This window comes from Leguminivora glycinivorella, chromosome 18, assembly GCF_023078275.1.
Source record: "Leguminivora glycinivorella isolate SPB_JAAS2020 chromosome 18, LegGlyc_1.1, whole genome shotgun sequence".
NCBI classification, from domain to species: Eukaryota; Metazoa; Arthropoda; class Insecta; order Lepidoptera; family Tortricidae; genus Leguminivora; species Leguminivora glycinivorella.
Genome location: NC_062988.1, coordinates 19706100 through 19733738, shown reverse-complemented (window position 1 = coordinate 19733738; position 27639 = coordinate 19706100). Strand labels below are relative to the sequence as shown.

General features: G+C 39.4%; 3 protein-coding genes across 5 annotated transcripts in view; 1 reads left to right on the top strand and 2 right to left on the bottom strand.

Annotated features, from left to right (window-relative positions):
- LOC125235816 (GAS2-like protein 3) overlaps nt 1–3743 on the top strand; it is a 159647-nt gene extending 155904 nt beyond the window's left edge. Inside the window, 5 exon segments of the mRNA XM_048142405.1 lie at nt 52–185; nt 955–1083; nt 1531–2014; nt 2017–2049; nt 2052–3743. Of these exon segments, the coding sequence (XP_047998362.1) occupies nt 52–185; nt 955–1083; nt 1531–2014; nt 2017–2049; nt 2052–2437 (1166 nt within the window). The 3' untranslated portion in view covers nt 2438–3743.
- A 2949-nt stretch (nt 3744–6692) lies between these two features.
- LOC125235829 (septin-2) lies at nt 6693–27056 on the bottom strand. The gene is made up of 9 exons (XM_048142425.1): nt 26964–27056; nt 26475–26592; nt 20231–20373; nt 19105–19291; nt 14253–14371; nt 11256–11448; nt 10866–11029; nt 10188–10325; nt 6693–9110 (listed from the first exon to the last, which is right to left on the bottom strand). Exons 1-9 carry the CDS (start codon nt 26991–26993, stop codon nt 8943–8945), a joined length of 1260 nt encoding a protein of 419 aa, XP_047998382.1. The 5' UTR covers nt 26994–27056; the 3' UTR covers nt 6693–8942.
- Nucleotides 20966–23762, bottom strand: LOC125235830. 3 transcript variants are annotated; one of them, XM_048142427.1, is made up of 2 exons: nt 22807–23762; nt 20966–21276 (listed from the first exon to the last, which is right to left on the bottom strand). In XM_048142427.1, the coding sequence occupies exons 1-2, from the start codon at nt 23118–23120 to the stop codon at nt 21258–21260; spliced, it is 333 nt and encodes a 110-aa protein (XP_047998384.1). In that variant the 5' UTR covers nt 23121–23762; the 3' UTR covers nt 20966–21257. The 3 variants fall into 3 exon arrangements, with proteins under 3 accessions (XP_047998384.1, XP_047998386.1, XP_047998383.1); XM_048142429.1 differs by having other exon boundaries at nt 20966–21273; XM_048142426.1 differs by having other exon boundaries at nt 22937–23762.
- Nucleotides 27057–27639: the final 583 nt, after the last annotated feature.

Sequence of the window (27639 nt, the reverse complement as noted above, 5' to 3'; positions counted from 1 at the left end):
TGACTCAAAGATCATTGGATCTTTGAGTCAACATGTTCGTTATGTTTCCAGTGTCGACGCAGACGGAGGTGTCAGGGGACCTGGTTCCGGACGGCGTGGACGCGGAGAGCACCCGCTCCGGGGGCTCCCTGGAGAGCGGGGACTCCGACGTGCCCCTCCGGCCCACCAACGAGCTAGACAAGCGGGTATGCACACCACACAATCCTACATTTGTAAAAGTCTCGTTATTTTTGTCAGTTTTTCGCCCTGGAAGTCGCCTGAAGGTTTGGTCTATAAAGAAGATCATGTCACATATTTTTATGGCCTTCCTTCCTTGTGTAGAATACTATTGCAAGTGACAGTATCTGAGCATTTAGAGCATCGTGATGTATGGATGAACGAGGCAAAATAACAAAATTCCAATTTCCACTCTGAGCGTATGCCAATGCCCTATGATTATGTTTCAGAAGAGTTTTAGGTATTTTAAATTATTCATTAAAAACATTGTCAGTAAATTATAAGTAACTTTTGTATCTAACGAAAAGACAATGTTAATAATTAGGTATAGTAATAGTGGTGGCAGAGAAAACCACATTTTCCTTCATTTCGCACAAGGTGGCTAGTGTACAGTTACATTTTAAACGTGTATCAATGATTGTTGTCCGCTAACTATGCAACACGAGACATAAACGCACCCAAAAATGTACTGTTCCAAAAATCCGTGTCTTGAGAATTTGATATGGTACAATCGCCATCAGATATACATATACAACCAAGGTTCAAATAAATATCTAAAGACACACCTTATCGAAGCATTTGACTGCGTGTTTAGATATTTTTCGCGCGGCCGCTTCGATATATCTGCAGGTGACCTTAATAACCAGCGTGTTGCCTAGTTAGCGTGCAGTAGTCGGTTGCGGAGTAGCAGTCTAGCGTGGAACACAGTAGATAGCGGGTTGTGCGTCCTGGCCGCAGGTGCAGCTGGTGACGCGGCTGCTGGAGCGCGGCTGCCGCTGCGGCGCGGGCCGCTGCTCCCGGCTGCTCAAGGTCAAGAAGGTGGGCGAGGGCCGCTACAACATCGCGGGGAGGAACGTCTTCATACGGGTAACTACTTCTCCTGAAATACCTGCCCTTCTCCCATACCTACCTATAAAGGCTCCTAAAATTGTCAACGAAGAAAATGATTGACTGTTTTTTTTCTATAGCCTAAACCTACTCTAAAAATAACTTATGTTAAAAGAAGTGTAAACTTAGAGTAATATTGTAAATTAATGAATTGATTGAGTCCGCTTACAATTTATTAAGAAAGTTTTCTAATTGTACACTTTTCACAACTTGAAAAATACACGGTAATTTTAGAACATTTTGCACTATGAGAGGGATTTTTTTATGTACTAAAGTCTTATGCATTCTTGCCTTCTTTCTATCTTTGAAATACACGGTTTTCCTTTCACCGGTAGAGTATCTGGTTTACGGGTTATGTCTCGTATTTACGAATAAGTATAATCATATTTCCTCACGGGCAGTTATCATGTCGCTTCTTATCCACAGCTGCTGAAGGGTCGTCACATGATGGTGCGCGTGGGCGGCGGCTGGGACACGCTGGAGCACTTCCTGTCGCGCCACGAGCCGTGCCAGGTGCGCCTCGTCACGCAGGGCCGCCGCGACGTGCTGCCCGTCCCGCCCGACCCCGACGACGGCCGCAAGCTCTCCCCCGCACCCGTCTCCCCCGCCTCCAGCAAGGCTTCCCTCAAGGACTCCTCGAGAACTGTCTCCCCGGCCAGCAAGGTCTCCGGCGGCCGCGACTCCTCGCCCGACAGGAACGGCACTCGCGCCTCCAGCAAAGCTAGCAGCGGAAAGAGCTCGCCGCTTCCCGAACGCACCTCCACCCCCAAACCGACTCGACCTCGACCCGACCTCACCCTTCCGCTGAAAACCGACGCACGACGCAAGCAATCCCTACCCAGCACGCCCAGTAGAACTATCAAAACACCGCCCGTAGAGCACAGGAAGTCGCTCGGCTCCATAAGTGTGCCCAAAAGTCGCGGAGCATGAGTCTGGCGCTGGCGCCTGAAAGCTGTTCTGCGGGACGGACCGGCTCAACGCTCGGAAAGCTTCCAGCGCGGCCACCACGCCCGTCACGCCGACTTCCAGGCAGACGCGCAGTCAAAGCTTGGCTTCGACGCCCGTCCACGATACTAAAAAAACCTTCTGCGGGACCGAGAAACTGAATGCTGCGAAGAAAACTCGCAGCATGAGTTTAGCGGCGACCACGCCCGCGGCGCGCCCGCTGCAGAAGGCGCAGTCGGCGGCCGGCTTCACGCAGGCGGCCATCGAGGAGAGCATCCGCCTCTCGCTGGCGGCATCCATATCAGACTCGTGCTCCACGAAGAAGCCCTTCCTGCACATCAAGGCCAAATACCGGAGTCCGCCGCCGCGGGAGGTGCCCCCGAGATAAACATTCCGCTAGTTTTAACTCTTGACTAAGAGGACGCGAAGTTCAACTCTAGTATAAGTCGTGTAAGGTTAGATCTCCTAACTCGATAATCTCCGCCTTCGGGCCAGTCATTTCTACTTATAATGATAATTATTATGATATAATTAACTTTATAATTAATATCTAATGCCTAATTTTGCAATAATGAATCTGGTTAATTTTATTTTTATTGATTTTATGTTTGATTATGATTTCGAGTTTGAATTATGTTAAAGATATTTAAGTTATCATGTTCAAATGAAATATACTGAAACTGAACCGCCATAAATAGATAATTTCATTTGGTTTGCTATTATTTGATAATAAAGATAAGAGATACTTTGTTTTTGTTTTTTATTATTTTCTGCTTGTTTTTAGCGATATATATTCTTAGACTAGCAATGACGGTGGCCTGCACACTCGACGGTACAAATGTTCGTTGTCGATAGTCCCACATATCCCTATTTTCGTACGAGATAGATATTTTTGCACCGACACTAGATAGACAAGCACTAGATAAACCAAACCGAACCCGGCTTCCAAAAAAAACAGGTAAAAAAGTGGGTAAATTGTCAGTGAGTTTGAAAACTGCCAAACACATATATAGATGGCGCTAGTAGAAGTTTAATAGTTTAATTCTATTAAATTTAGCATCAAAGCAAATAGAAAAAAAAAGTAGACACTTGCAGGTGTAACGAACGGTAGCGCCATCTATAAGATACTAAACTTTAACCTTATATAATTTTTAGCTAGGAATAGAATTCATTAGTCAAGGTAGATAACTTTTAAACACGAGTAGTTATTAAATCATCAATTTTATAACACATTTTGAAATCATCGCCTAATATAATCGAGAGCTTACCTGTATACACGCAAGTGATATTTTAGGTACTTCTTATTAAGAGTATACGACAATTTAAGATGAAATAAAAATGTAAACGAGCTTCATTCGAAACTTTAAATTAACTTCAAAGACCGGTCTAATATCTACACCTTGGCCACAGAGTCGATCTTTTTAAATACCATTTCGTATTTTAACATATTGTTAAATACAGTTTTTTTGTTTAAAGTTTCCGTCACAAAACCTAAACAGATGGCACTGCAACAAAAATTCTTACTACCTCTACCCTCCATATTTTAAACTTAATAGACAAGACTTATTGGCTCAAGGCTTAAAGCTCAAGTGGTTTTACTTCATCTACGTATAGCAGCAAACTGTGCCAAGTTTACTAAGTTAACATGTAAGTAGTTAGTGTACTAGTGGTTGATAATAAAGGTTTGACACGTGCTTGTAGTTTCACTTGCACATTTAGGTGCCTCATTTTCAATTACATTTGAACCTATACCGGCCCTACCACACTAAGACACTGGTACCACCGCGAGCTAGTAAGCAAATAAAATAAAAGAGACACGGCGATATTCATAGTTCACCCTTGGGCGAGTAATTATAAACATCGCCGTGTTTTCATATTATCCCATCCGATAAACAGATTACAGCGAAATCGTTATAGCTGTTTCCGAAATCTCCAGTATAGGTATATAAATAAATAAATATGCAAGAATTGCTCGCTTAGATAGATTGTTTGCTCAACTCCACATGTGCGTTTGGAGCACACAGCAAAGTTCCGTCAAAGCATGTCTTTATTGAACAAGGTGACAATTTAACAATACCGGATCTCACCTATTCACATTTGAAACGATTTCGCGCGAGCTCTGTAGTCCAAGCACGCAGTGAGTGTACGAATGAGAGCATTCCTACTTTAGACCACTGCTCACGCGCATTGTGTACCCTAGTGGACCAGTGACCGACATTACTTTGATCATTTGTTGTTGTACAATAGCTACGTGCATTTATGAGGTCCTGTGTGGTAACGGTTTTAAAATTAGTGACGATAAAACTACCAGTAAGCGTTGAAAGGAACGAGAATCTCGTAGTAGAAAGAGAAGAATCGTAAATCGTGGTACATACCTACTTGGCGGAAAAATCGTGGTACATACCGTAAAGTTTCGTATCCTCGCCTGGGTTGACACCTTTTCTAAAAAATCACCCAAATTTGGAGACATTTTAGTCCGTCTGGCAAAAAAACTATTTAGTACTTCAGTATAATTAGTCCTCAAAAGCTTCGGATTTCATTGGTTAACTTGGTAATAAACGCGCTTAAAGGTGATCGGCGAAGATTGGGTGCTTTTCCCTAACTTCCCCTATGGCAAACTTTAGAATGAACTTTTCTATGACTCAAACACGTTAAGTCGTATATCCTTATAGTGGGCTTTAATCACACGAAACTAAGTTCATTTTTGAAAATATGGGCAGTACGTGAAGTTCGGCGTCGATCTGACGTTATTTCATAGATTTTCTGTAAAGATGCTAGGGTTGCCAAAAGTTAACCAACTGCTCAAGGGCAGTAATGGTTTTTAAGTAAAATATGTTGATTATTTCAAAAACGTTTGATAATTTTCCGCTTATTATTATTATTTTCATAATTGAGATTAAATCTAGCTTTGGTTTTGATGTCAAAAATAGATAATATTATGCAACAAATTAACGTGTCACAACGAATTTGACAACCCTACGGGTAGGCGAAATTTGGCAACACGATGGACGAAACTATACCTTCACTAACGTTTTATTCTATTGTAAATTCTATACGTAAGCTAGCCATTAAATAATAGTTCTATATGAAAGAGAAGTAGTTGTAGCACATAATAATGAGAGAGATGAAGTTAGCAGCGGGTTGTTCGGAGAATCTTGCCACCCACAAAAAATACTTTTCTCAAACATGCAATGAAATATTGTCTTTACGTTCCTTAAAATGGGCCGGGAAGTATCGCTTTTTGGGCGCAACAACTCGAGAGGACTGAAGACTCAAAGAGATTTCATATTATTTTTTAGGCCTAGGCCTGCAAAGTAACTTTTTTTTATAAAATATTGTCCTTTAGAGCATTTTTTTTTATTTCATTGTATGTTTGAGAAAAGGACTATACATGCCTCGGCGTGAAAACGGATTCCCGGCCTCGTATCCCTATCCGGCCGTATATACCCACTTGGCCGGAAATCCTCATTTTCCCGGCCTCTGATGTAATGTACTATTGTGTTTAGCAGTTTTCTGTAAGGCTAGGACTGTAAATATTTAATTTATCACAACTTATGTCTAGCTCGGCGATGTTAGGTAGCGCAGGCGAAGATACGAAACTTTACGGTACTTAATGAGTTCCTACATAGTACAGCTACTTTTTTTCGATTATATTATGAGAGTAGGTAGTAGGTACCTACTAGTAGGAGGTAGGTAAAATCGCTAAGCTTCATTCTCACGATCTGGATAAAGCACGCTTGTGAAAAGTAGTCGTCGTTTGCGACATATTCAACAGTGCCGGTAAGTACCTACAATTATAGATATTAGATATGTATATATAATAATAAGTGAATAACCTTTATCCAAACAAATAAGTACTATTAACACTTTCGCTACCAAGAACCCGACTGTCGGGCACACCGCTCGTAGAAGCGTAGCCGATTACATGGGTTTCCCCGTATGTAGCGAAAATGTCGTAGCGCCGCGTAGAGCCCGGTTTCGAAAGTGTTAATAAGTAACTAACGTAACATGTATGCGAAAAGTGCTCAAAAACTTACCTAAAAAAAACGAATATCTAAAACAGTCACCTGTATAGGGTTCTCTTTCCGCAGTGTCGGCCGACACCTCCGAGCGCGGAGGCCCTCTCTGCCCGCGGGTCAGTGACCCCGCAGCGGCGGCGCTACACCTACTACAACCGACTCTACAAGCCCATGGCGTATACTCTACCGCAGCCGCTGCGTATATCGCTAGTGTAACAGAATCGACAGGTCCTTTTATAGTACAATAAGGGCCCATTTAGACGGTACGAGAACTCGCATGCGAGTTTTATTACATTGCGGTATTTGATGGCTGAAAATTGTATGTAACCTCAACAGCCCGCAATGTAACTAAAATCGCATGCGAGTTCGCACGCCGTCTAAATCAGGCCTAAGGCAATATAATCTTATCCTGTGAGAAGTCGCCGTCTAATTTTTAAAATTTCGGGCACACGTACTTTTATTAATAAGAAATGTATTCAAATGTCAAACTACCTTGAAAGAAGGTACAGTTTAATGATAACTTTAATCGATCTTTTGACATAGTAGAATCCGTCCATTATCTAAATATTCCTACATTTTTGCTAAATGTCAGGTAATATGATATTAGATAAATAAAACAAAAGGTAATTTTAAGATTTTATTAAATACCTCAATCAGGTAAATATTAATTATAAGTATAAAAAATATATAAAAGGAATGAACAAATAAATGCGTGGAAATTACATACTGCCCTCTTCTACACTAGCTTTTACTGCCAAGTACAAAACGTAGAGAGCATTCATAAAACGATTATAAAATTCATTAAAATTAATTAAATATTGATATAAATCTGATTATTATTACTACAGTGGCTACACGAAGCCGAGAATGTCAGAACGCAAAAGAATGTCTATCGGTAGCAAAAACTGCGGCTACTTTGTGTAATAAACTATTTAAACATAACTTTATGTTTAATTTGAGACCTTATACATACTAGAATCGGTGAATCAACTTTTTGGTAACGCTTAGCTGTCCCAGGGAAAAAATACTCTCAATACGTATTTTAGGGCATTTAAATGTTAATTGTAAAAACCTACATCCATAATGGATCATTTACGTTAGTACAAATTACCTGCATTTCTCTAACAAACTGCGCCTCTTCTCTTAGACAACAACCCAAAAAAGTGAAGACTTACATCGAGACATGCACGTATTTTTTTTAAGATGAAGTTTGCTCCGCATGGTTACCCCGGTCTGCCACATCGTGCTCTCGTTACAGCTCCTCGTTATGGACCAATTTTAGATTTAAATACGTGTTTGATGCATTTAAGTTTCTAAAAAAAAGTTGATTCACCAGGATACGTTAACTAGACAAATCATTCATTCAAGTGAAATTACACTTCATATTTCTGTTTTATTTCGAGTTCCAATGTCTAGTCAACGCTTTCTTCACGCACAGAATACAACCTTTTATAAACTATTCATAATACATTTGGTAAGTCGAGTGATATTTTATAACCAGATAGTCTTGGTTACATTTACTATTTGGCCAATTTTCTTAAAATTAACTTATTAAATAATAATTAAATTAATACGGCAATAGGTGTTTGAAAGTTATATGTTTAGAGCGTCTTACAAAAGCTATTTTAGTACGGCATCTAATGAACATAGCAACTATAGCAAGCATATTACTTAAGGTAGGGAAAGCGAACCTATTCAGACGTGCTCCAAGCACTTTATTCAGAAAACTAAATATATCTGTTATTGTAACTCATTGGGACAACTTTATTTAATAATTAAAAATGTATTTGTTCATACAAAATGCATGACTCCTTTTAGCGATATACCAGTAGCAATCATGATTTTGAGAACTAAGTCGTAAGTTTAAGTTTTCCGAAACAGAAAATCTCGATAAAGAGTATTCAAAAGCACAGCATCTATGTTTTAAGTAAAATACCGAGGTTCAATTTAATAATGCCGCTTATTCTACGTATTTTAGGCTTCCCTACCAAAAAGGTAAAAAGGAACCCTTATGGTGTGTCCATCTGTCTATCTCATTGCTACATATCTCGAACTATTTCATTATTAAGCCTAGGGTCAACAATAGGTTACGGCCGGTTGTCTGTGAGCGGTTTTGGTAATACAAAATACATCACAAAGCAAATACTAGTTAAGTAAAGCAAGCTTTAAGTCTACTGTCACACCGCCGAAGCGTTATCGACTACTCTTTTACAAAAAGTACATCCACCGAATAAAATTTAATTCAAACTCTAATAGTTTCTTGCTAATCGTCGGCGGAGGATAAGTTGCCTTAAACAACCTAGAATCGTTACCTAGTTGTAAGTTTTACAAATAGAATTCTTTTTCGATTAAGAAACCTAGAAGCGAAAACCATATCTATTAAATAAAAAAATCTATTCGACAGTTTATTTCATTAGATTAAGTAAAATACCAATTAAAATCTCATAGGGAAATCTGCCTCTTGTTACATAATTATTTATGTAATATAGTTACATACACGGCTAACTGTTTTTAGGAATCGTTTGGCATTTTCAGTTTGCAGAATAAGTTCCTGGTAAGAAATTAATTGATTTAAAGCGGTGTAGACTTAAAATGAAGTTTACTTCTTGTTGCTCTTGTCAAGAGTACGAGTAAGCGTCTGGTGCGGCTGGGCGGTCTATTGCTTGCGGCGGTTGAATTCAATGGTTTCAAGTGGAATGAGTTGATCAAGCTAACTTTGCAATAACAAAGTGTAGATTTGTCATCTTATACATGCAATGTCTATGATACTACCACATTTCGTCACTTCAAAGTCAGTACAAATCTAGATTCATCCGATGATTATAAGCCGCTTATCATGCCAGAGGTACCAGGAGGTCATGAAATCGCAGGAGTTTACTTCTTCTTGCTCTTGCCGAGAGTGAGCGTGTGGTGCGACTGGGACGTCTGCTGCTTGCGGCGGTTGAACTCGATGGTTTCGTCCTCGATCTTCTTGCGGAGCTCTTCTAGACGCTTCTTTTCGTCGGTGTGGTCTTTCTTCAGCTTGTCGAACTTCGCGTGCAGCTGGAATCATAAATAAAACGCCTTAATTGTTATACTTATTATTAAAACTACAATTGAATATTTTACGTCGAATGAAAGAAATGGGTGAATCAACTTTTTCTTGCTTGTTATTGCCATGGTTACGGTCCCCTGAGTCACGCTGGTTTTATGCAAAATTATGCTACTTAAACTATACAAACATGCATTTTTCTGGTGTTAACAAGCCATTTCCTTAATGCCACCTACAACATGGACTACATGCATGCTTGCATAATTTTAGTAGCATAATTTTGCATAAAACCGGCGTGGCTCAGGGGACCGTGACCATGCCAATAACAGGCAAGCAAAAGTTGATTCACTAAAATACATTTATGCTAAAGCATACAGACCAAATTTTATGAACAAAACATTAGTGTTTTATGGGCAACTATCAGGTGCAGTGCTGCTAAAGTATGCGAAACACTGGTATTAGAGAAGTCTCCTTGAGTTGCAGGCGTCCATAGGTTACGGTGACCGCTTTCCATCAGGCGGACCGTATGCTTGTTTCCCACTGACATAGTATAAAAAAGTCACTGTCCAATTTTTTTTCCATTATTGCTATTCAGTAGATCTAGCACAGGAGTGGCGATACAGTATTCCGTCCGCGAGATTGAGTACCTGTCCCACTCTAACTGGTACTATTAGAACTTTGGCAGTTTATATCGCGGACAAGATGCTTTCGCACCGCTACTATGCCCTTGATCAAAAATGTTAACCAAACATTATTGGGCAGAAGATAAATGCGTTTCGTTTAGCATGAAAGAGTATTTTTTGTAAGTTTACCTCCCGCTCGGCGTCTTTAAGCTCAGCCTCCTTCTCCTTGACGCGCTGCACGAACATCTGCCGCATCTCGTCTTCCTGCTGCAACTGGCCAGGTGTGATGTCTGCTGGAGCGGCACCTGTGAGGAAAGTGCGACATACCTCCCGCTCGGCGTCTTTGAGCTCAGCCTCCTTCTCCTTGACGCGCTGCACGAACATCTGCCGCATCTCGTCTTCCTGCTGCAACTGGCCAGGTGTGATGTCTGCTGGAGCGGCACCTGTGAGGAAAGTGCGACATACCTCCCGCTCGGCGTCTTTAAGCTCAGCCTCCTTCTCCTTGACGCGCTGCACGAACATCTGCCGCATCTCGTCCTCCTTCTGCTGCAGCTCGGCCAGGTGCGCGCTGCGCTTCTGTTCGAACGTCTGCTGGAACGACACCTGCAAGGAAGAAACGAAGGTTACTTCACAAATATCTTAAGAAATTGATATAAACGCATATACTAATGCAGGATGAGATAGGCCTGTAGCTTACACAATGGCATGCCAGTCGCGTACAAAATCACTGGCAAATAAACTGGCATCAAGTATTTTGTACGTGGCTTGCATGCCAGTTGTTCAAGCTTTATATCGATTTCTTAAGATATTGACATGTGTATGGCAGGCCATATTGGAATGCCTCGTTTCTGCCGCACTTGTACATTCGTACGTGTCAGTGAGGCAACATGTCGATAGTGGTTCGCGATAGGTCCTCGGGTGTCGTGTGGGTAACGCAATGCAAAGAGAAACAGAGGCTAGTCAAGTTTGTTTGACTTTTGACGCGAAAGACAAATCAAAATTATAGTTCGCTTCAGTCGTGGGTATAAAATGGAGACGCAAATACTTGATTTCCCAAAGAAAAATTTAGTTTTGCACTCTTTTCCACCCACAAATTGGGTGTACAATGTACCAAGGCACCATAAACAATAGGGGGCTACATACCGGCTTGTTGTCAGCATCCACATCACTGAACCCCATTTGTTGCAGACGCCGGCGGCGATAGAGCTCGTAGTGGCGCGCATGAGTCTTCTCACGCATGTCTTCCATGTTGGTGCGAATCAACATCTCGCGAAGCTTCACAAAGTCACAGTGCGACTCATTTTCCACTGAAATGTTAAAAAGATAATTTTAATTATACATATATCGATAATAATCACCTAGTACGGCTTCCGAGGATACTCACTTGTTCTGACGTTCTTGTTGCCAAGTTTGACCATATCTGTAGAGCCGACCACAGCGAAGGGGATGTGAGAGTTCATTGACCCGTCCACTACAGCCACAGATTCACCGACGGTTTAACGAGTAGATTAGATATAATATATATATAATTACCTTGCACAGTGCCCCAAGGGTACTGCCGCGCTCTGACCGTCTTGTTGCCAATCTTGACCATGTCTGTAGAACCCACCACAGCGAAGGGGATGTGGGAGTTCATTGACCCGTTGACCTCGGCGACGGATTCGTCGTCCGTGGGGAATGCGTAGATCTCCACACCGTTCGCTTGGAGCTCTTGCATTATCTTTGACTAGAAAACGAAATGACATATTTCTCAATTTTATTTTATTATTTGCTAGTAGAAAAACGGCTAGGTAAATATATGTGACAATCCATCACAGAAAGGCCCTTATGGCAGGTATTGAGTTAGGCACAGATCCTAAATCTGCATTAAATAAGCTATCTAATACAAAAAAAATCATGGCCCTAGGCCACGTACTTTTTTTTAAAAAAATCATCAAGCATACACATGCTAAGTATTGCACTTTTGAGAAAACGTGAAAAGAAGTTTGAAACTCTCTTTAAGGGTGTTCCCATTGGAAGTTACATAGATGACGATTGATTGTGTATCTCAAGGTACATTTCTTTGAGAATCAGTTGTGATTGTGTTTCATCGACTTCCAGATCATGAAAAATCGAGCTTTGATTAGGGCAAGTCGCTTATAAGAAAAAATTAGGAAAACATATTTTTTTGGCTTTTCTTCTAATATGTTGCTATCTGAACTATAGTACATAGTTATATATGTTTCAACTTACATTTAAGGATAGAAATAAAATCCCATGGTTCATTAAATATGTATATTTTAATCAGAATATCACAATTAGAATATTTAACATCTGCTCCTATAATAATAATAATTTTCGTATAGAGACTTCTAAATTATATTTAATCAGTCTACACATTTATAACTAAAGTGTCAGAATTATTCTGCATGTCTTATTTTTTTATTTATAAATTTTTAAAGTTACATAAAAATCACAAATTATTGACTCCCATACATTTGGGAAAAGGGCCCTTATGACCATCACAGATAAAAATTACTCATTGCTAATGTATTTTATTATTTTAGTTACTTATCTTGTATTATAACAGAATACCAAAGAAAAATGTTATATGAAGTAAACTTAAAATCTTGATCATTAATCAGTAATTCTCATAAAACGTTTATTATAATTATTAATTCACACAGTACCTACCAGATCGATTTGTAATTCTTAATATTTGTTTTTTAATTATTTAAGACCTTAGTATATCGGAAGAAAACACATCTTACCACCGATAATGTCACCAATAAGGGACCATTCATAAACTACGTACCGTCAACTGCTGCAACATTGCCACGTGGCATCAACTGTGCCTAATTGCATTTATAAATAAAGTGTTTGTTTCCTTAAGTTGAAGCCACGAGGCAATGTTGCAGCAGTTTACGGTAAGAATAATTATCTAATAATCTAGAGAGACAAATCAATTTTATCCTATTAAAAGACACCTTTAACTTAACTGTTTGTCTAATTTTTTTCCTCCTTTCGTTTCTTACAGAAATACACACCATTGCGTATTTGGTTCCTGTGGCCGTGTTCGCCACAGTAGCCACATGTCGGCTTTTTACGTTTTGTAGGCACTAGTACTTCTTCAGCAGAAGTACTAGGAGTCGATCCGGGTTCGGTAGATTTTTTATTACTTCTATTTGATACTAGTACTTCTGCAGTAGAAGTACTAGGAATCGGTTCGGGTTCCGTTTGAAATGGCTGTTCCACATCGTCTTCTAAACTTCTAAGTGGATCTTGAGATGCCACTATAGAAGGTGCAGGGCAAAGTATATCTTGCGACTCAGCAGGTACGAATTGCCGAATTTTGTCCTTACTTCATTGAATCGTACCTATATAACATAAACTAACTTATAAACAAAAGTTGTAAGTAATTACAACATTTTTTAACAACAGTTTTCATATTTTCGAACGCGCTCTGGCATAAGGGCCCTTTTCTACTAAACTTTGAGCTGAATTTTAATATAGAAATACTTAACGTACACTACTGAAACCAAGCTACAATTGCACGTCTATTCGTATATTTTACTATTTTGCATAAATTCAAAAATCGATAATTTCGAACGATTTTACAAAAACGTCGATATCTCCGTAACTAGAAACCGCCATAAGGGCCCTTTTCTTATGGATTGTCACATATTATAGACGTGAAGAGATGACGATGTCATATGGATATTTAATTTTGCGTCGTTTTTAACTAACAAAATAAACGGAGGTCAATAATAATATGTGATATTCTCCAGAAAAAGGTACCACAGTGTGTTTACAACTAGATCGAAATTTGCGTGTATGTTTTACAAATTAAGCAATCAGAGGATCCTTACACGGTACCGTTTATTTGAGAACATCACATATTAATAAAGTTATTACTGACGAAAACTAAATTTTACATAAATATGCGGAAGGAAGAAATTAATTTTACGTTTCCCTACTCCTAGCAATTACCTGCGAGGTAACACTACAGCAGGTAGGTAAAACATTCGTATTTATTTCGTCATGGTCATAGGTTTCACGAGGGGCTCAATGTGACTTTAAGGAATGGATGTTATGGAATATGAAAATAATCTTTCACGTACGGTTTGATTCACAAAAATTGAACAAGACTTCCATTGTATAAAAGTGACACCTGTACGATATACAATCATTGTCATATCAGTCATATGTACAAATTGTACCCTGGTTGGTCGGTCATATATTAGCTACCAAATGGACACATCATCAGCTGGGGGCTGGAGCAAAGGCAGAACACAGATGGCAGGATAAAATTTTTCAAAAAACGGAGCGTACACATTTTTCAATGTATATTTTATCTTTTACTGTAACACTGTAAAGGGTCGGTGGTAATGCGCAACTGACACCTCTGGAGTTGCAAGCGTCCATGGGCTACGGTGACTGCTTACCATCGGGCGAGCCACGTGGTATAGAAAAATTAGACAGATTTTGAAATGACATATAATAATATATTTAATTAAAAAAAGGATAAATTGGTAATAATGATCCAATTACCTTGAACTTCTGCAGCTCGGTCTTGGAAATGGTGTCGGCCTTGGCGATGATGGGGATGATGTTCACCTTGGTGTCCAGTTTCTTCATGCACACCAGGTCGATGGACTTCAGACCGTGCCCTGAAAGTAAAGTCAAATATTTGAGTTTGAGTCAATGATTCACGGTTATTCTCATAAGGGAGGGTTAACCCACCATTTTCGTTGGTGCAAATGGCCCTTAGGCACTGGTCCCACCGCGAGCTAGTTAACTATGATCTATCGGCTATAAAAACGAACAAAAGATAATCACTCCCGTGTAAATGTAGACACGGCGATGTTTAGTTACTCGACCAGCGTGAGCTATCAATATCGCCGTGACGTCTTTTTCCATACGGGAGTGCTCATCTTTTGATCGCCGATAGCTCGCGAGACTAGCTCGCGGTGGGACCAGTGCCTTAGACTTAGATTGACCGGGATATAGACCGTGATTACCTTTTTGATTTTTGTCGAGCTCCCGATATTTCAACGCTGTTGCATGCATCCCTAGTTGGTTAGACCGAAACATACAACCTAAGGCACTGGCCCGACCATAAGCGAGTGAGTGAGCGACCGGCGATAGAATTGAACAGAAGATAGACGCTCTCGTGTGAATAAAAAGGACAGTAGGACCATGTGCGCGGGAGTATGTCGCCGCGAGATAGATGACACGTCTTTGTCTAATTGTATTAATGACATAAGGAAATATTACTCACCAAATTGCTGGTAATAAATATTTCACCAAAGAATGATGCGAATCATCATCTTCCTCCTCATGGGATCTTGGGATTAGGTTGGCAAGTAATCACAAGATTTGGCATAGGGACTAAGTTTTCAACATCTACTGCCTTTCTACTTTCAAACTAGGTAGATGAACTAAACTTTATTCTACATAAAATGTGTATGTTATTAATATTTTCTTTGAATTGAAATTCCAGTATGTCAGTAATGTGAATGTTATTAATACTTTCTTTGAATTAAAGTTCCAGTGATTTATTATTGATTCGTAAATAGATAGATGAGTGGCCCACAATAGCAGGACCGCGTCACTCGCTCACGGTCGCGCGTTAAGTACCTACCCGCTAGACATGTGTAAGTAATGCGAGTAATATCACAAATGTGATATCACTTGAACACGTAATATGGCATTACGTATCACTCCGAGAAATCCATCATCACCTCTAGCATTACGTATCACCCGAACGCAAATGTCGGGAACTACTAAAAGTACTAAAACAGTGCGCGTAATGTTTACTGCCCCATGTGAAAACTGTAATGGTGTAACAACTGAGATGTTTGAAAGCATCACTTATTACACTTATTACTTTCTTACTTCTTATCCCGCTCTCGCGCTCACACGCGCCGCACTAAGCGCTCGGTCGCTCTCGTTCTAACCATCAAAATATCATACGATGCTTTCGGCTATTTCCGGAAGAGTTCGGAACGCGCCACTCAGCCGAACGCGGTCGCGTTTACGTAGTTGCAAATTTCGCTTGCGAATATGATTTTATAACAGTCCAAAAGATTTAAAACTGTATTGCTTCCCCATAGAGCTTATTTTATTATTATCATTTCTTATAATCATTTTGTGGATGCGGGTAAACAGAGTAATTTTGTCTGTGAAATTGGGCGCGCCGAAAACAAAACATATTATTATTATTGTTGTGAAATGTTTAGTTGACTTTCGCGGCTAATAATTTATCTAGATGTACATTACGTACATGTGTGGTAGTGGTATCGTATGATCCAGTAAGTATAAGTCTTTGAGATAATTACTCAATGGTATAAGTAACCATTTGCAAATTTTATAAAATATACATAATTCACGTAGCGGTCACAAAAAGCTACATGTAATGGAACTACGCGCTGATATGAGATGCGTAGCCTTGTTGATATCTGTGATGACTGTGATGGTGCCATCTCGCGCGCTGTTCAAGGTCGGGTAACGTTTCGAGTGATGTATGATGTGACATCTCAGTGAGATGTTACTTTCTCGGAAAAGTGATGTGATATGGCATTACATTTTGAAGCACTGTTTCGCGCATGTCTACTACCCGCTAGGAGTTGCCTCGAGATAACAAGTGCCAAGAGGCGCCACGCGCCCGCCTGTGTAGTCACATGGCACGTACCCACTATTCTTCTGAGTTTTACGAAGTAACTTATTAGTATTAGTTAAATAAAGCGTAGGCGTTTGTCGTTTTGCGGGCTAATGAAGGATCTGTTAGGTTAGTAACCTAATAATCTGTGACAACAGTGACAATAATTTGATTGTCACACGAGTCACACGACCAATAACATTAGACCGTTCATCGACTGTTCAACCAAATAAATATTGATGCTGAGAAACAATGTTACTTATCAACCCAGAATTAGGCACAAAATTGTCAGCGTCAAGTGTCAATGTCACTTGTGAAATATCCCACAGGATCCACAGTGCATTATACAAGCTAAATCCATAAGGGCCTCCTCTCACTAGGCCTCACGCGAGCGGCGGCGTCGGGCCAACTGTACGAAAAAAGGCCAGGGGGCCGATTTTTGAGTCTCACGGCGTTCGAATTCAGAAAATTGTCACTGAAAATAATAGGCAATTCACCGTTTTCAACCGGTATTTTAGTGACAGTGAGACTCAAAAATCGGCCCCCAGGCCTTACAGTTGGCCCGACGCCGACGCCTAGTGAGAGGCCCTAAAAGTAACAACTGCTCTCTTTTTACTTTCAAAGGTATAAACTTTTATCCTATATATTTACTTGTTAACTGCAAAAAAGTAATTCAAAAGCATTACTATCTGTCTCCCCACTAATTTGTAGTTTTCTACAAAAAAGGTACGCTAAGCTACTATGCGTGGAATGTTAATACATGCAGCGATATATTTATCGAGTGTGTATGCGTTGTTTACCGTCCAAGCACGCCATTATCTTCGCTACAAAGGCAAAGGCAAGTGCGTACACACACGAGTATTAAAATCGTGTCACATTATGTGTTCCTAGAATATGACACGTTTTCATTGGTCATCACTGCATCCGCTATTGAGATTTTTTTTGTATTGTCCACGTATTTTAATTGTTTGGAACTTATGTACAGTCAGCAGCAGAAGTTCCGTAGCGGGCAAGGTGTTCACAATGAACCTAACACGCTCTTATTGCCTTAAAAATAAGATCGTGTCAAGTTCATTTTGAACACCTTGCCTGCTACGGAACTTCTGCTGCTGACTGTACCTAAATTCCTTCCTTCTTCCTCGCGATGTTTTTATAAGAAAACCGGACTGATCCTAATACGACCTTGGAAAGAATATGGCTTTGGATTGGAATTTCAGTTGACAGACGCTTCCCTAAAAACTACTACGCCTATTCCTGGAATTAGTGGCCAAGCGGACCGCGGAGCGTCGAGCGGAACGGAAAAAGGGCAACGCGAGGAAGATTTTAAGCATATTTGTTTATAAGCTCGTCTTTGTATCAAGATTGAAAGTCCTTATAAAAATAACAATATATTAGGTATATTAGGTAGAGTCCATATTAGGTATACAGTTTGATAAAAAAAGAGTATCTATAAATTAAAATGTGGCAACCATTGTATAGTCACCCGTCTCAAATCAGTACGTATGAGGTAACAGGACGACACTACGACGTTGCCTTTTTTTAATTTTTCCTATTTTTACCAAGCTAAGTACAGGATTTGAAATGTCGGAGTCCCGTTAGGCGATATGTTATTGTCGGAGCTCGGAGGCACGCACGCTGAATAAATATGGCAAGTAACATGAGCCAGTGTCAAGGACACGTAAATGTTTTAGTGGGAAAGTGGGATGGAGAAAGTCATACGATACGTGACGAGGAACTAGGCAGGATGGTGTCAAGGGATTGATGTATTGTGGGCAACAAAGGGACGGCAGATTTATGGTCAATACAGTTATTCATATATTACCTATAAATACAATTTCAAATCACGGCTATCCTTTAACATTTTATCGGTCAAAACTTTTGTGACAGAACATAATCATTGAAATAAAATTAAAAGTCATCAGACAGACTGTTTTATAAACTAGTATTTTCTTAACAATAACTACCCACATCACATGTTACTTCAGTCAGTAAGATATATGATGGACATAGAGATAAATGATGAGAGTAAGCAAAAGCGCCTACACGAAGCATTGTCATAATATACCAAATGAAATGATCCAGTACATGATGGCCCCGGGAGTATGTCGCCGCGAGATAGATGACACGTCTTTGTCTAATTGTATAATGACATAAGGACAGGTAGTCTATCTCGCGGCGACATACTCCCGCGGCCATCATGTGCTAGGCCTGCTGGTGTAGATACCTACTTACGTCTCTTCAAGAATATTGAGCTTAATTTATTTTACACATAAATCATAATTAAGTATGGCCATTTTAGAAGCGCTTCATCAGGCTTACCATATGTCTGGTATCATAATATTGTACTGTTACCAAAGTAATATAAAGATGTATTGCCATTGCCAATTATCTTGTGTGTTGTGCTATGGTTCCCCAAACAGCACTATATGAGTGAAAAGTGACAGAAAAAGCATAGTGCATGGGGCTATTGCTTACCACTTAGCAGTCTATTAGCTACAAGGACAAATGACAATGACAGATGGACTAAAATGTTAACGGGATGGTGGTCGCTTACAGGTAAGAAGCACTTAGCATCCATCGGCTAGTTAGGTAGACAGCATCCAGAAAATTGTGGATCACAATTACAAGTTAACAACTGGATGAAACTAGCTTGACAAGTGGCATACTAGAAGAGACACCTATGCTCAGCAGTGGGCAATAAAGGGCTAATATGATGATGATGATGAAGCTACAAGGACTCACCAGTGGGACAGATGAAGTACAGGCACACATGCAGACGGGAATCATGGTACACTGGCAAGGAGCGCTTGATCTTCAGCTCCTCTTGGAGGTAGGCCTCGAACTGGGCGTCCAGGTGGTCCACGACAGCTTTGAAGCTGTCTTCCTTGTTCACCTGGTCTCCGTAGCCCACTGTGTCGCAGATTGTCAGCTGCAATAAGATTAAGTTTGTGAGTGATTTTAATTGCAGGGTCAAAGGAGAACCAACTAATATTTTTGAAACAGGAATATTTTGGACACTGAAAAGCAAAAACTCACAATTTATACTTGTTTGGTTGTTTGTTTTGTTTGTTGTTGTTGTTAGATTTCAGCATTTCATGGCTATCCATTTGTCAACAAACTTCAGTAGAACTATAATCTTTTCAGTGTTTTTTTTAATGACCATTGGTTGAAACTGTAAGCTTACACTATGTTCAATAAATAAAAATAACTCTTTAGTCATATCAATATTAAGTTGGTAGTGTTTTTGATAGCCATAGTTGCAAATATTATTATTTTTTTTTATTTTTTTATTTTATACTACGTCGGTGGCAAACAAGTATACGGTCCGCCTGATGTAAAGCGGTCACCGTAACCTATGGACGCCTGCAACTCAAACAGTGTCACATGCGCGTTGCCACCCCATTAGAAACTTGTACACTCCCTTTTGCTGTGTTAAGTACATAGCAAAAAGGAGTGTACAAGTTCCAAGAAGGATTCGGGTTGCCGACGACTCAAAGGACAATAGACGGAACAAGTTAGTTCCGTAAGTCCTCCCGTCATCAGCACACCTCACCCTCGTTGAGCTCTGGCAGCCTTACTCACCAGCAGGAACACAACACTATGAGTAGGGTCTAGTGCTATTTGGCTGCGGTCTTCTGTAAGGCGGAGGTACTACCCCAGTTGGACTCTGCTCTAGATTCGAGCGAGACGATATCCGCTGTGCTGTGCCCTACCACACAAAGCGGAATATCATTCGCTATGCCCTACCTCCTCCTACTATTATTTTAAGTGTCATGAAATTCCTGTACCCTGTGGGACTAACAAAATTATTATACCTTAGCTTTGTCTGATTCTATTTCAAGTGAAGTCACAAGTAAAATTTACCCACCTTGAGACGAACATTGCTCTCCTGCAGCTCATATGTATGAGCCTTAAGCTTCACTGTCGGCAGGTTGTGTGGGCTCGGAACCGACTCAAAGTTGGTGTTGAACAGTGAGTCCATGAGTGTAGACTTGCCCAACCCAGTCTCACCTAAAAGTGGTTAAAGATCCTTAGTTATACAAGTTGCCCCACAATATTCATAACATGAGTGCCAAAGAATACCTCTATCAAGATGGGGAGATGGACTATAACTAACAGGGAGTTGAGGAGTAGGTCATCAATGACTTGTGTACATGTTTTTGTTTTGTAGTAAGCAGTGCCTTGATAATTAATACAGTTAGGTATATTGTTTAACTTTTAACTTGTTCAAATAAATAAATTATAAGGCTCGAGGCTAAGGTGGAATTGAAATAAGAGTATCTTACTCAAGAACCAGGGATACAGCAGTTAAAGATGGTATACATTACATGTTAGACGCAGCATATAAATTCTATTTTCTAACACTAATGCTAAAACAAGCCAAAATAATAGGTTTTCAACAGGCAGGAAGTTATTAAAACTGGAAAGTTCCTTGACCTCAATCTAAAATGCATTCCGCCGCCTATAAACATTTGTTAAAATCACAATGGTAAACATTATAATTATATTTGTTTATCATCCTAACGCAATGCTGCTCTTATCAAAACCAACTTGAAATATATGCCAATAGGATAGGTACTGTTAAAGGGGAAAACACCAGACATCATCAAATACAGGTTTTAATACATAACACTTAGAAAACAGAGCGTAGCTTGGTACAATTTACAGCACGACGCGGTAATGGCGGACGATCCTCTGACAGCTCCACCCGCGCCAACTAGTGACGCGACACCGACCGTAGGGCTTGACACAGCAAGCACCACAATCGGTTATTAGCTCGGCCTCCCTGATGAGAATTCTTCGCCCACGAAGACCAGCAGCAGCACCACAGGACTCCTGCACCTTCTGCGCCTTCCAAGTCGTTCCATCAGACTTGTGTCGCAGCCGATTGGAGCTCAGCATATCCGATAGCTTCTAAGACAAACGAAAACGATACCAATTGGCATCTCTCACTTAGAAAGTAATCTCCTAATGTTGAGGCCACATCAGAGTTACGATTTTATTACTGTTGGCCCTTTAAATACTAGTGTGGTATTTTTTTCAACTGATGCGATATTATCCACTGTCAAGTGTTTGGCCTAAAAGGAAAACATCATGTAGGCGAATATCGCACTCACAGCCAACAATTTTTAAGGAAGGATCATAGACATTTAAAACAACTTCCTATTAAATCAAATATCAAAGTCTAAAGGATAACATCACGACATTAGACTAATGGCGGCTGTCTTAAGGAAAACATCATGTAGATAATACTCTGCTTTTAGAGTAAGCTTCATGTAGACAACTATTATTATTTCATCAAGAAACATAATTAAAACAAAAACAACCAGCAAAAGAACTTGTGCTCTTTAAGCTGCTATAGCTTAAGTTTTGTACAACAATCTCTTTAAGGTTATTAAGATCACGGGCTCTTTAAGAATTTGTATCATAAGCTCTTTAAGCTGATACGTCACATAGGCTCCCAAAGCATTAGTATCATAAGCTCTTTAAGCTGATACCTCATATAGGCTCTATAAGCTAAATTATATATGGGGCTTTTTAAGCTAATTAATATATGGGCTCTTTGAGCTAAATTACACATGGGGCTCTTTAAGCTAATTTATATATGGGGCTCTTTAAGCTAATTTAAATAATATGGGGCTCTTTAAGCATTTGTATCATAAGCTCTTTAAGCTGATACCTCACATCTCTTTAATTATATTTATGGGAGCTCTTTAAGCATTGGTATAATAGCTCTTTAAGCTAATTTAAATATATGGGGCTCTTTAAGCATTTGTATCATAAGCTCTTTAAGCTGATACCTCATATCTCTTTAAATTATATTATATTTATGGGGCTCTTTAGGCATTGGTATCATAGCTCTTTAAGCTGATACTTAACATGGGCTCTAAGATAATTTTATTTATTGGGCTCACTAAGAAACATTCGTATCATAGCTCGTTAAGCATTGGTGTCATAGCTCGCTAAGCTGACACTCCTCACAGGTTTGTTAATCATTCGTATCATAGCTCGCTAAGCTGATACATCTTACAGGCTCGCTAAGCATTGGTGTCATAGCTCGCTAAGCTGACACTCCTCACAGGTTTGTTAATCATTCGTATCATGGCTCGCTAAGCTGATACGTCTTACAGGCTCGCTAAGCATTGGTGTCATAGCTCGCTAAGCTGACACTCCTCACAGGTTTGTTAATCATTCGTATCATGGCTCGCTAAGCTGATACGTCTTACAGGCTCGCTAAGCATTGGTGTCATAGCTCGCTAAGCTGACACTCCTCACAGGTTTGTTAATCATTCGTATCATAGCTCGCTAAGCATTGGTGTCATAGCTCGCTAAGCTGACACTCCTCACAGGTTTGTTAATCATTTGTATCATGGCTCGCTAAGCTGATACGTCTAGGCTCGCTAAGCGTTTATCCTCACGGGCTCGTGGTACGTGCAGACTCACACTGCCTCGCAGGCGAGCAGACTCACACCGCCTCGTAGGCGAGCAGACTTGCACCGCCTCGTAGGCGAGCAGACTTGCACCGCCTCGCAGGCGTGCAGATTCACACCGCCTCGTAGGCGAGCAGACTCACACCGCCTCGTAGGCGAGCAGACTCGCACCGCCGCATAGGCGAGCAGACTTGCACCGCCTCGCAGGCGTACAGACTCGCATCGCCGCATAGGCGAGCAGACTGGCACCGCCTCGTAGGCGAGCAGACTCGCACCGCCGCATAGGCGAGCAGACTTGCACCGCCGCTCAGGCGTGCAGACTCGCATCGCCGCATAGGCGAGCAGACTCCTGCCAGTATATTCTGTAACCACAATTCTTAGGCAATAACTGTGTTCGCCATAACATTCTATGTTTAGATTAGTCGCACGAATTTAGGTAAGGTTCAACCCTTACTATTTTTTTTTACAAATGTAATTTATCTGTCTCTTTAGAATTAATTATATATATGAATTTCGAGGAGAGAGACCTGTGCTCATCTATGAAGCATTTTATAGGGGTAATAATGATGACAGCTTCGAACAGATTGATACCTATGCAACCCGATGAACGACCATGAGATAGGTACTCAAATTCAGATACTCTATCAAGAATATTGATATCTTTTTTTTTAACATGTACATGCTCACAGTGTTGACTATGTATTCCAACATGGTTTAGCTATACCAAGATATCAATTGTTCTATTAAAATCACTTCCATTTCAAGACATGTAATTGTTCTATGCAAATTGATACATCAATATTTTATTGTGTATTTATCTTTTTACCAGTTAGTAGTACATTCGTTGCACTTGTCCCATGACATTGACAATTTTATACTTCAAATTATTCAAACAAAGAACTTTAGTTAAAAATTCTCAACTTGTGTCAGTCTTTGATGCTGTATCATCAGACTTGGCAACCATTAACATTTTACCTTCAGTTGCTTCTCATCAAATATTTACTTCACTGCCAATAATTCCTTGCACCATACAGTTTGGTGACAACTCCCATCATGCAGCTGGAGCAATGTGAAGCTATTTTGAATTCTAACAAAGTATAACATTTCACATAAATTAGATACAAATATAATTTGTCAAAATTAAATAAGTAACATTATTTTCCTTCACTCATTAACTTGATTCTCTCATGAACGCTTGAAGCTGAACTTAGATGTATCATCTACCCTGGGGCAATGTGATTATAGATAACCCAATAATTTTCATCACTAATCAAGACTTTGCTCTCATATTAATTCAATTCAATTCAATATATTTATTTCGAAAATTAAAAGGAAATATTAATTTTCCATCACAACATCATATGACCAACAATTAAGGTTTAGATGTTCTGCAAAAATCATAACATAATCATGTTCCCTGTCTATTTTATTCATTCATATTACTGCCTGATATAGCACTGTCAACATTAACAGTTGGTACCTGACTCAAAGATGACAAAAGTGAGGATAAGTCAACTCACACACTCTTTTATATCCGTATGCCACATTCTAGCAAAACAGTATAATAAATCAATGACATGAGTGACATGATCTTGTTAACAATACAATACATATCACCTCAATCCTTCTACTTGTACATCACAGGCCCTTGGTGGTCATGCTAGCCTGTTCTATTTTATTTCTAAAACATTGACACATTAGCTCTATTTTAGTTATTCAGTGTCCATGTCCACTCATATCTCTTGGGAAGTCCAAGAGGCTCATATAATAATTTGTATGTGAGTTTTATATTTGATCAGTAATAAATTGACATTATTTTAACCATGAACTACTATTTATTACTTCAAATTACATATGTGAATATCAATCACATAAAAGTGAAACCTCATATGATATAATTTGACCTTACCATGTTCAATTTTGTCCCGCTTACTATATTTTATGTACCTCCATTTACACAGAACAATATTACACATATTTGTGCAATCAAAATGATTCCTGCAAAATGCAGGAACTAGGCTTCTATTATGGGTGTGCAGATTGGCAGACACCCATCCATCTTGTTCATCTCTCTGGTAAATTATAAACTCAGGATAACATGTTTATTCTGTGAACATACAATTGAAGCAACAACTTTTCCTGAAATTACATTTATTACCAACATGCTTCCATAATTAATAATGCCACACTTCACACAACACTCTCAATTTTGTGAAAAGAGAAACATGCTGTTCAATATCCCATGACAGCAATGCCGGTAATGCATAAATAGGTATTTAAGATTCCATTATATTATTAATTGCAATAATAACATCCAAGGAGTAATATTCACACACCACACAGGTAGTTCTCAACTAATTACTTACAACCATTCAGTGCTTAAAATATTTTTAGTGACAATAATAGGTAAGTACTCAATATTAAATCACCGAACTCTCATAATGGTAACTTATGGGGTAATTAATAAGCAATACTTTTTGAAGTTAAATTATAGAATCCAGTAATATTGGTAAAAACCATTAGATTTAGACAGTGTTTTAATAAAGCTCAATAATAAATCAGAAACCTTAGCTGATAAAATATCATAAGCATTTCCAACACAACTACAGAATTTTCTGAGCTTGTTACCGATGAATGGATTTTATATGATTAGGATTCAGGGCAATTATTATGGTGCCTGACTATGATGTTATTGTAGTCATCTAGCTGCCATAGTTGGCATCATAGTCCAATATTATTATTACTGTTCTTTGAATATTATGAAGAGTAGACTAAGAGTCAATGGCAATAAAATTATTAATGACATCTGTCCATGTCAATAAAGGTAAGAATTAAGAATGCTGCTTATGCGCAATAGGTAAAAACTCTTCTTTAACAAGTGTATAACATAACCTTTCACAAGTTGTCCTTGATTGCTTAATGATATTCAAGATCTCATACAGTAACATTCAGTTCTTGAACTTGTCACAACATATATAAAATTATAACTTACGTGACTTAAACATCATTCCAACAATTGAAACTACATGATAAAGCTTACCGTACTCTGTAATTCTACCACCTTTTTGTATTGTATCCAAGTCGTATAACGACATGGCCTTCAATCACGTACTGGATCATCAGTAACTTACTTAACCTTTTCTTCTCGAAAATATGCCTTACCAAGGCTTTACCGATTATCTGTTTTCAGTATTCAATGATGAATGGCGCCAGAAGTATAGTAATTCACAAGAACCGGCGTTACTTTCGTGAACAATAATGAGTAGGCAAATACGGCTTTTACGCCAATTACAATATATCGCACGTGTAGTTCACGGATCTCACTTCTGACCTGTTAAAGGGGAAAACACCAGACATCATCAAATACAGGTTTTAATACATAACACTTAGAAAACAGAGCGTAGCTTGGTACAATTTACAGCACGACGCGGTAATGGCGGACGATCCTCTGACAGCTCCACCCGCGCCAACTAGTGACGCGACACCGACCGTAGGGCTTGACACAGCAAGCACCACAATCGGTTATTAGTACATAGATGAAACCAAATGTAATATGCATTTGTGCAGCTGCACCCACATTACCAAGGTGCCATACAAGGCAAGGAGGTCACGGTTTCGAAACAGATAAGCCATGGATGTTACAGTACGTGGGTGATTAGTAAGAGGTGAATCACCACTCACCTATGCACAGGATATTGAAGACGAACCCGTTCTGCACACTCTTGTTCACCAGCTGGTCCGGCAGGCTGTCGAATCCGACGTGCCCCGACAGCTTGAGCGTACGCAGGTTCTGCTCCATCTAAAAAAAACAAATCCTAATTACCCAAATTTCACCGACACACACTGCTGTTGTAACACTAAATGTAGTTCAAACGTACGAATTACGCGCATAGGATGTATACTGTTTGCATTCCTGCATGCGTACGGTTACGCTGTTTACCATTTTGCTCCAGTTCTAAAAGTTGAACGCTAACTGACTGACACACAATTAAAAGCAGTTTTCTGTTGAGGAAAGGAAATGGAGCAACGCCCAAAGAATTCATCTCATACGTCGTATCTTAACCGTTCACTACACTTTTTCGACACAAACATAAGGAGGATTATATTTAAAAGTGTAACAATAACAAGTTATTCGGTAAGCGAACACAAAAATATCAATTTAAAACTCACTTTCGGAGGTTCAACATCCATCGCCGCCATGTTTACGGTAACGACTGAACAAGTGTGAAGTAAAATACAGTTCGTTTGGCATCCCTGCACAACTTCACTTTACAATGTAGCCAACATTCAAAAGCAAATTAAGTTAAAATTATAAATAAAAGTAGTAAGACAGTATTATTAATATAATAAATAAATAAAAGTACATTAGCCTCAAAAATGGGTAAGAATTATATTTTTTAAGAAAATCGTATATTTTATAAAGCCAAAGTGCCCATTCATAGCTTGTCAAAGTGTAATAATGTAGCCAGTAAACAAAAAAAAATCTCGAATGGGGTAATTAAAAACTTCAAATAAAAAACATTAAAACAAATTACAGGCACTATAAGTAACATTATGATTATAAATATTTTTTGTGATGAAATAATGAACGTTTTTAATTTACCTATTGTTCCTTCTTTATACACATAGGTTGTAGTCGTAGGTTTTAATTGACTGATAGCGTTGGTCAACAGTTTAACTCGATTTACTTTCCGTACCGTACCTCAAAAAGGAAAAACGGAACCCTTATAGGATCACTCGTGTGTCTGTCTATCCGTTGTCACAGTCAATTTTCTCCGAAACTACCGAACCGATTAACTTAAAATTTGGCACAAATATGTAAACCTGTGACCCAAAGACGGACATG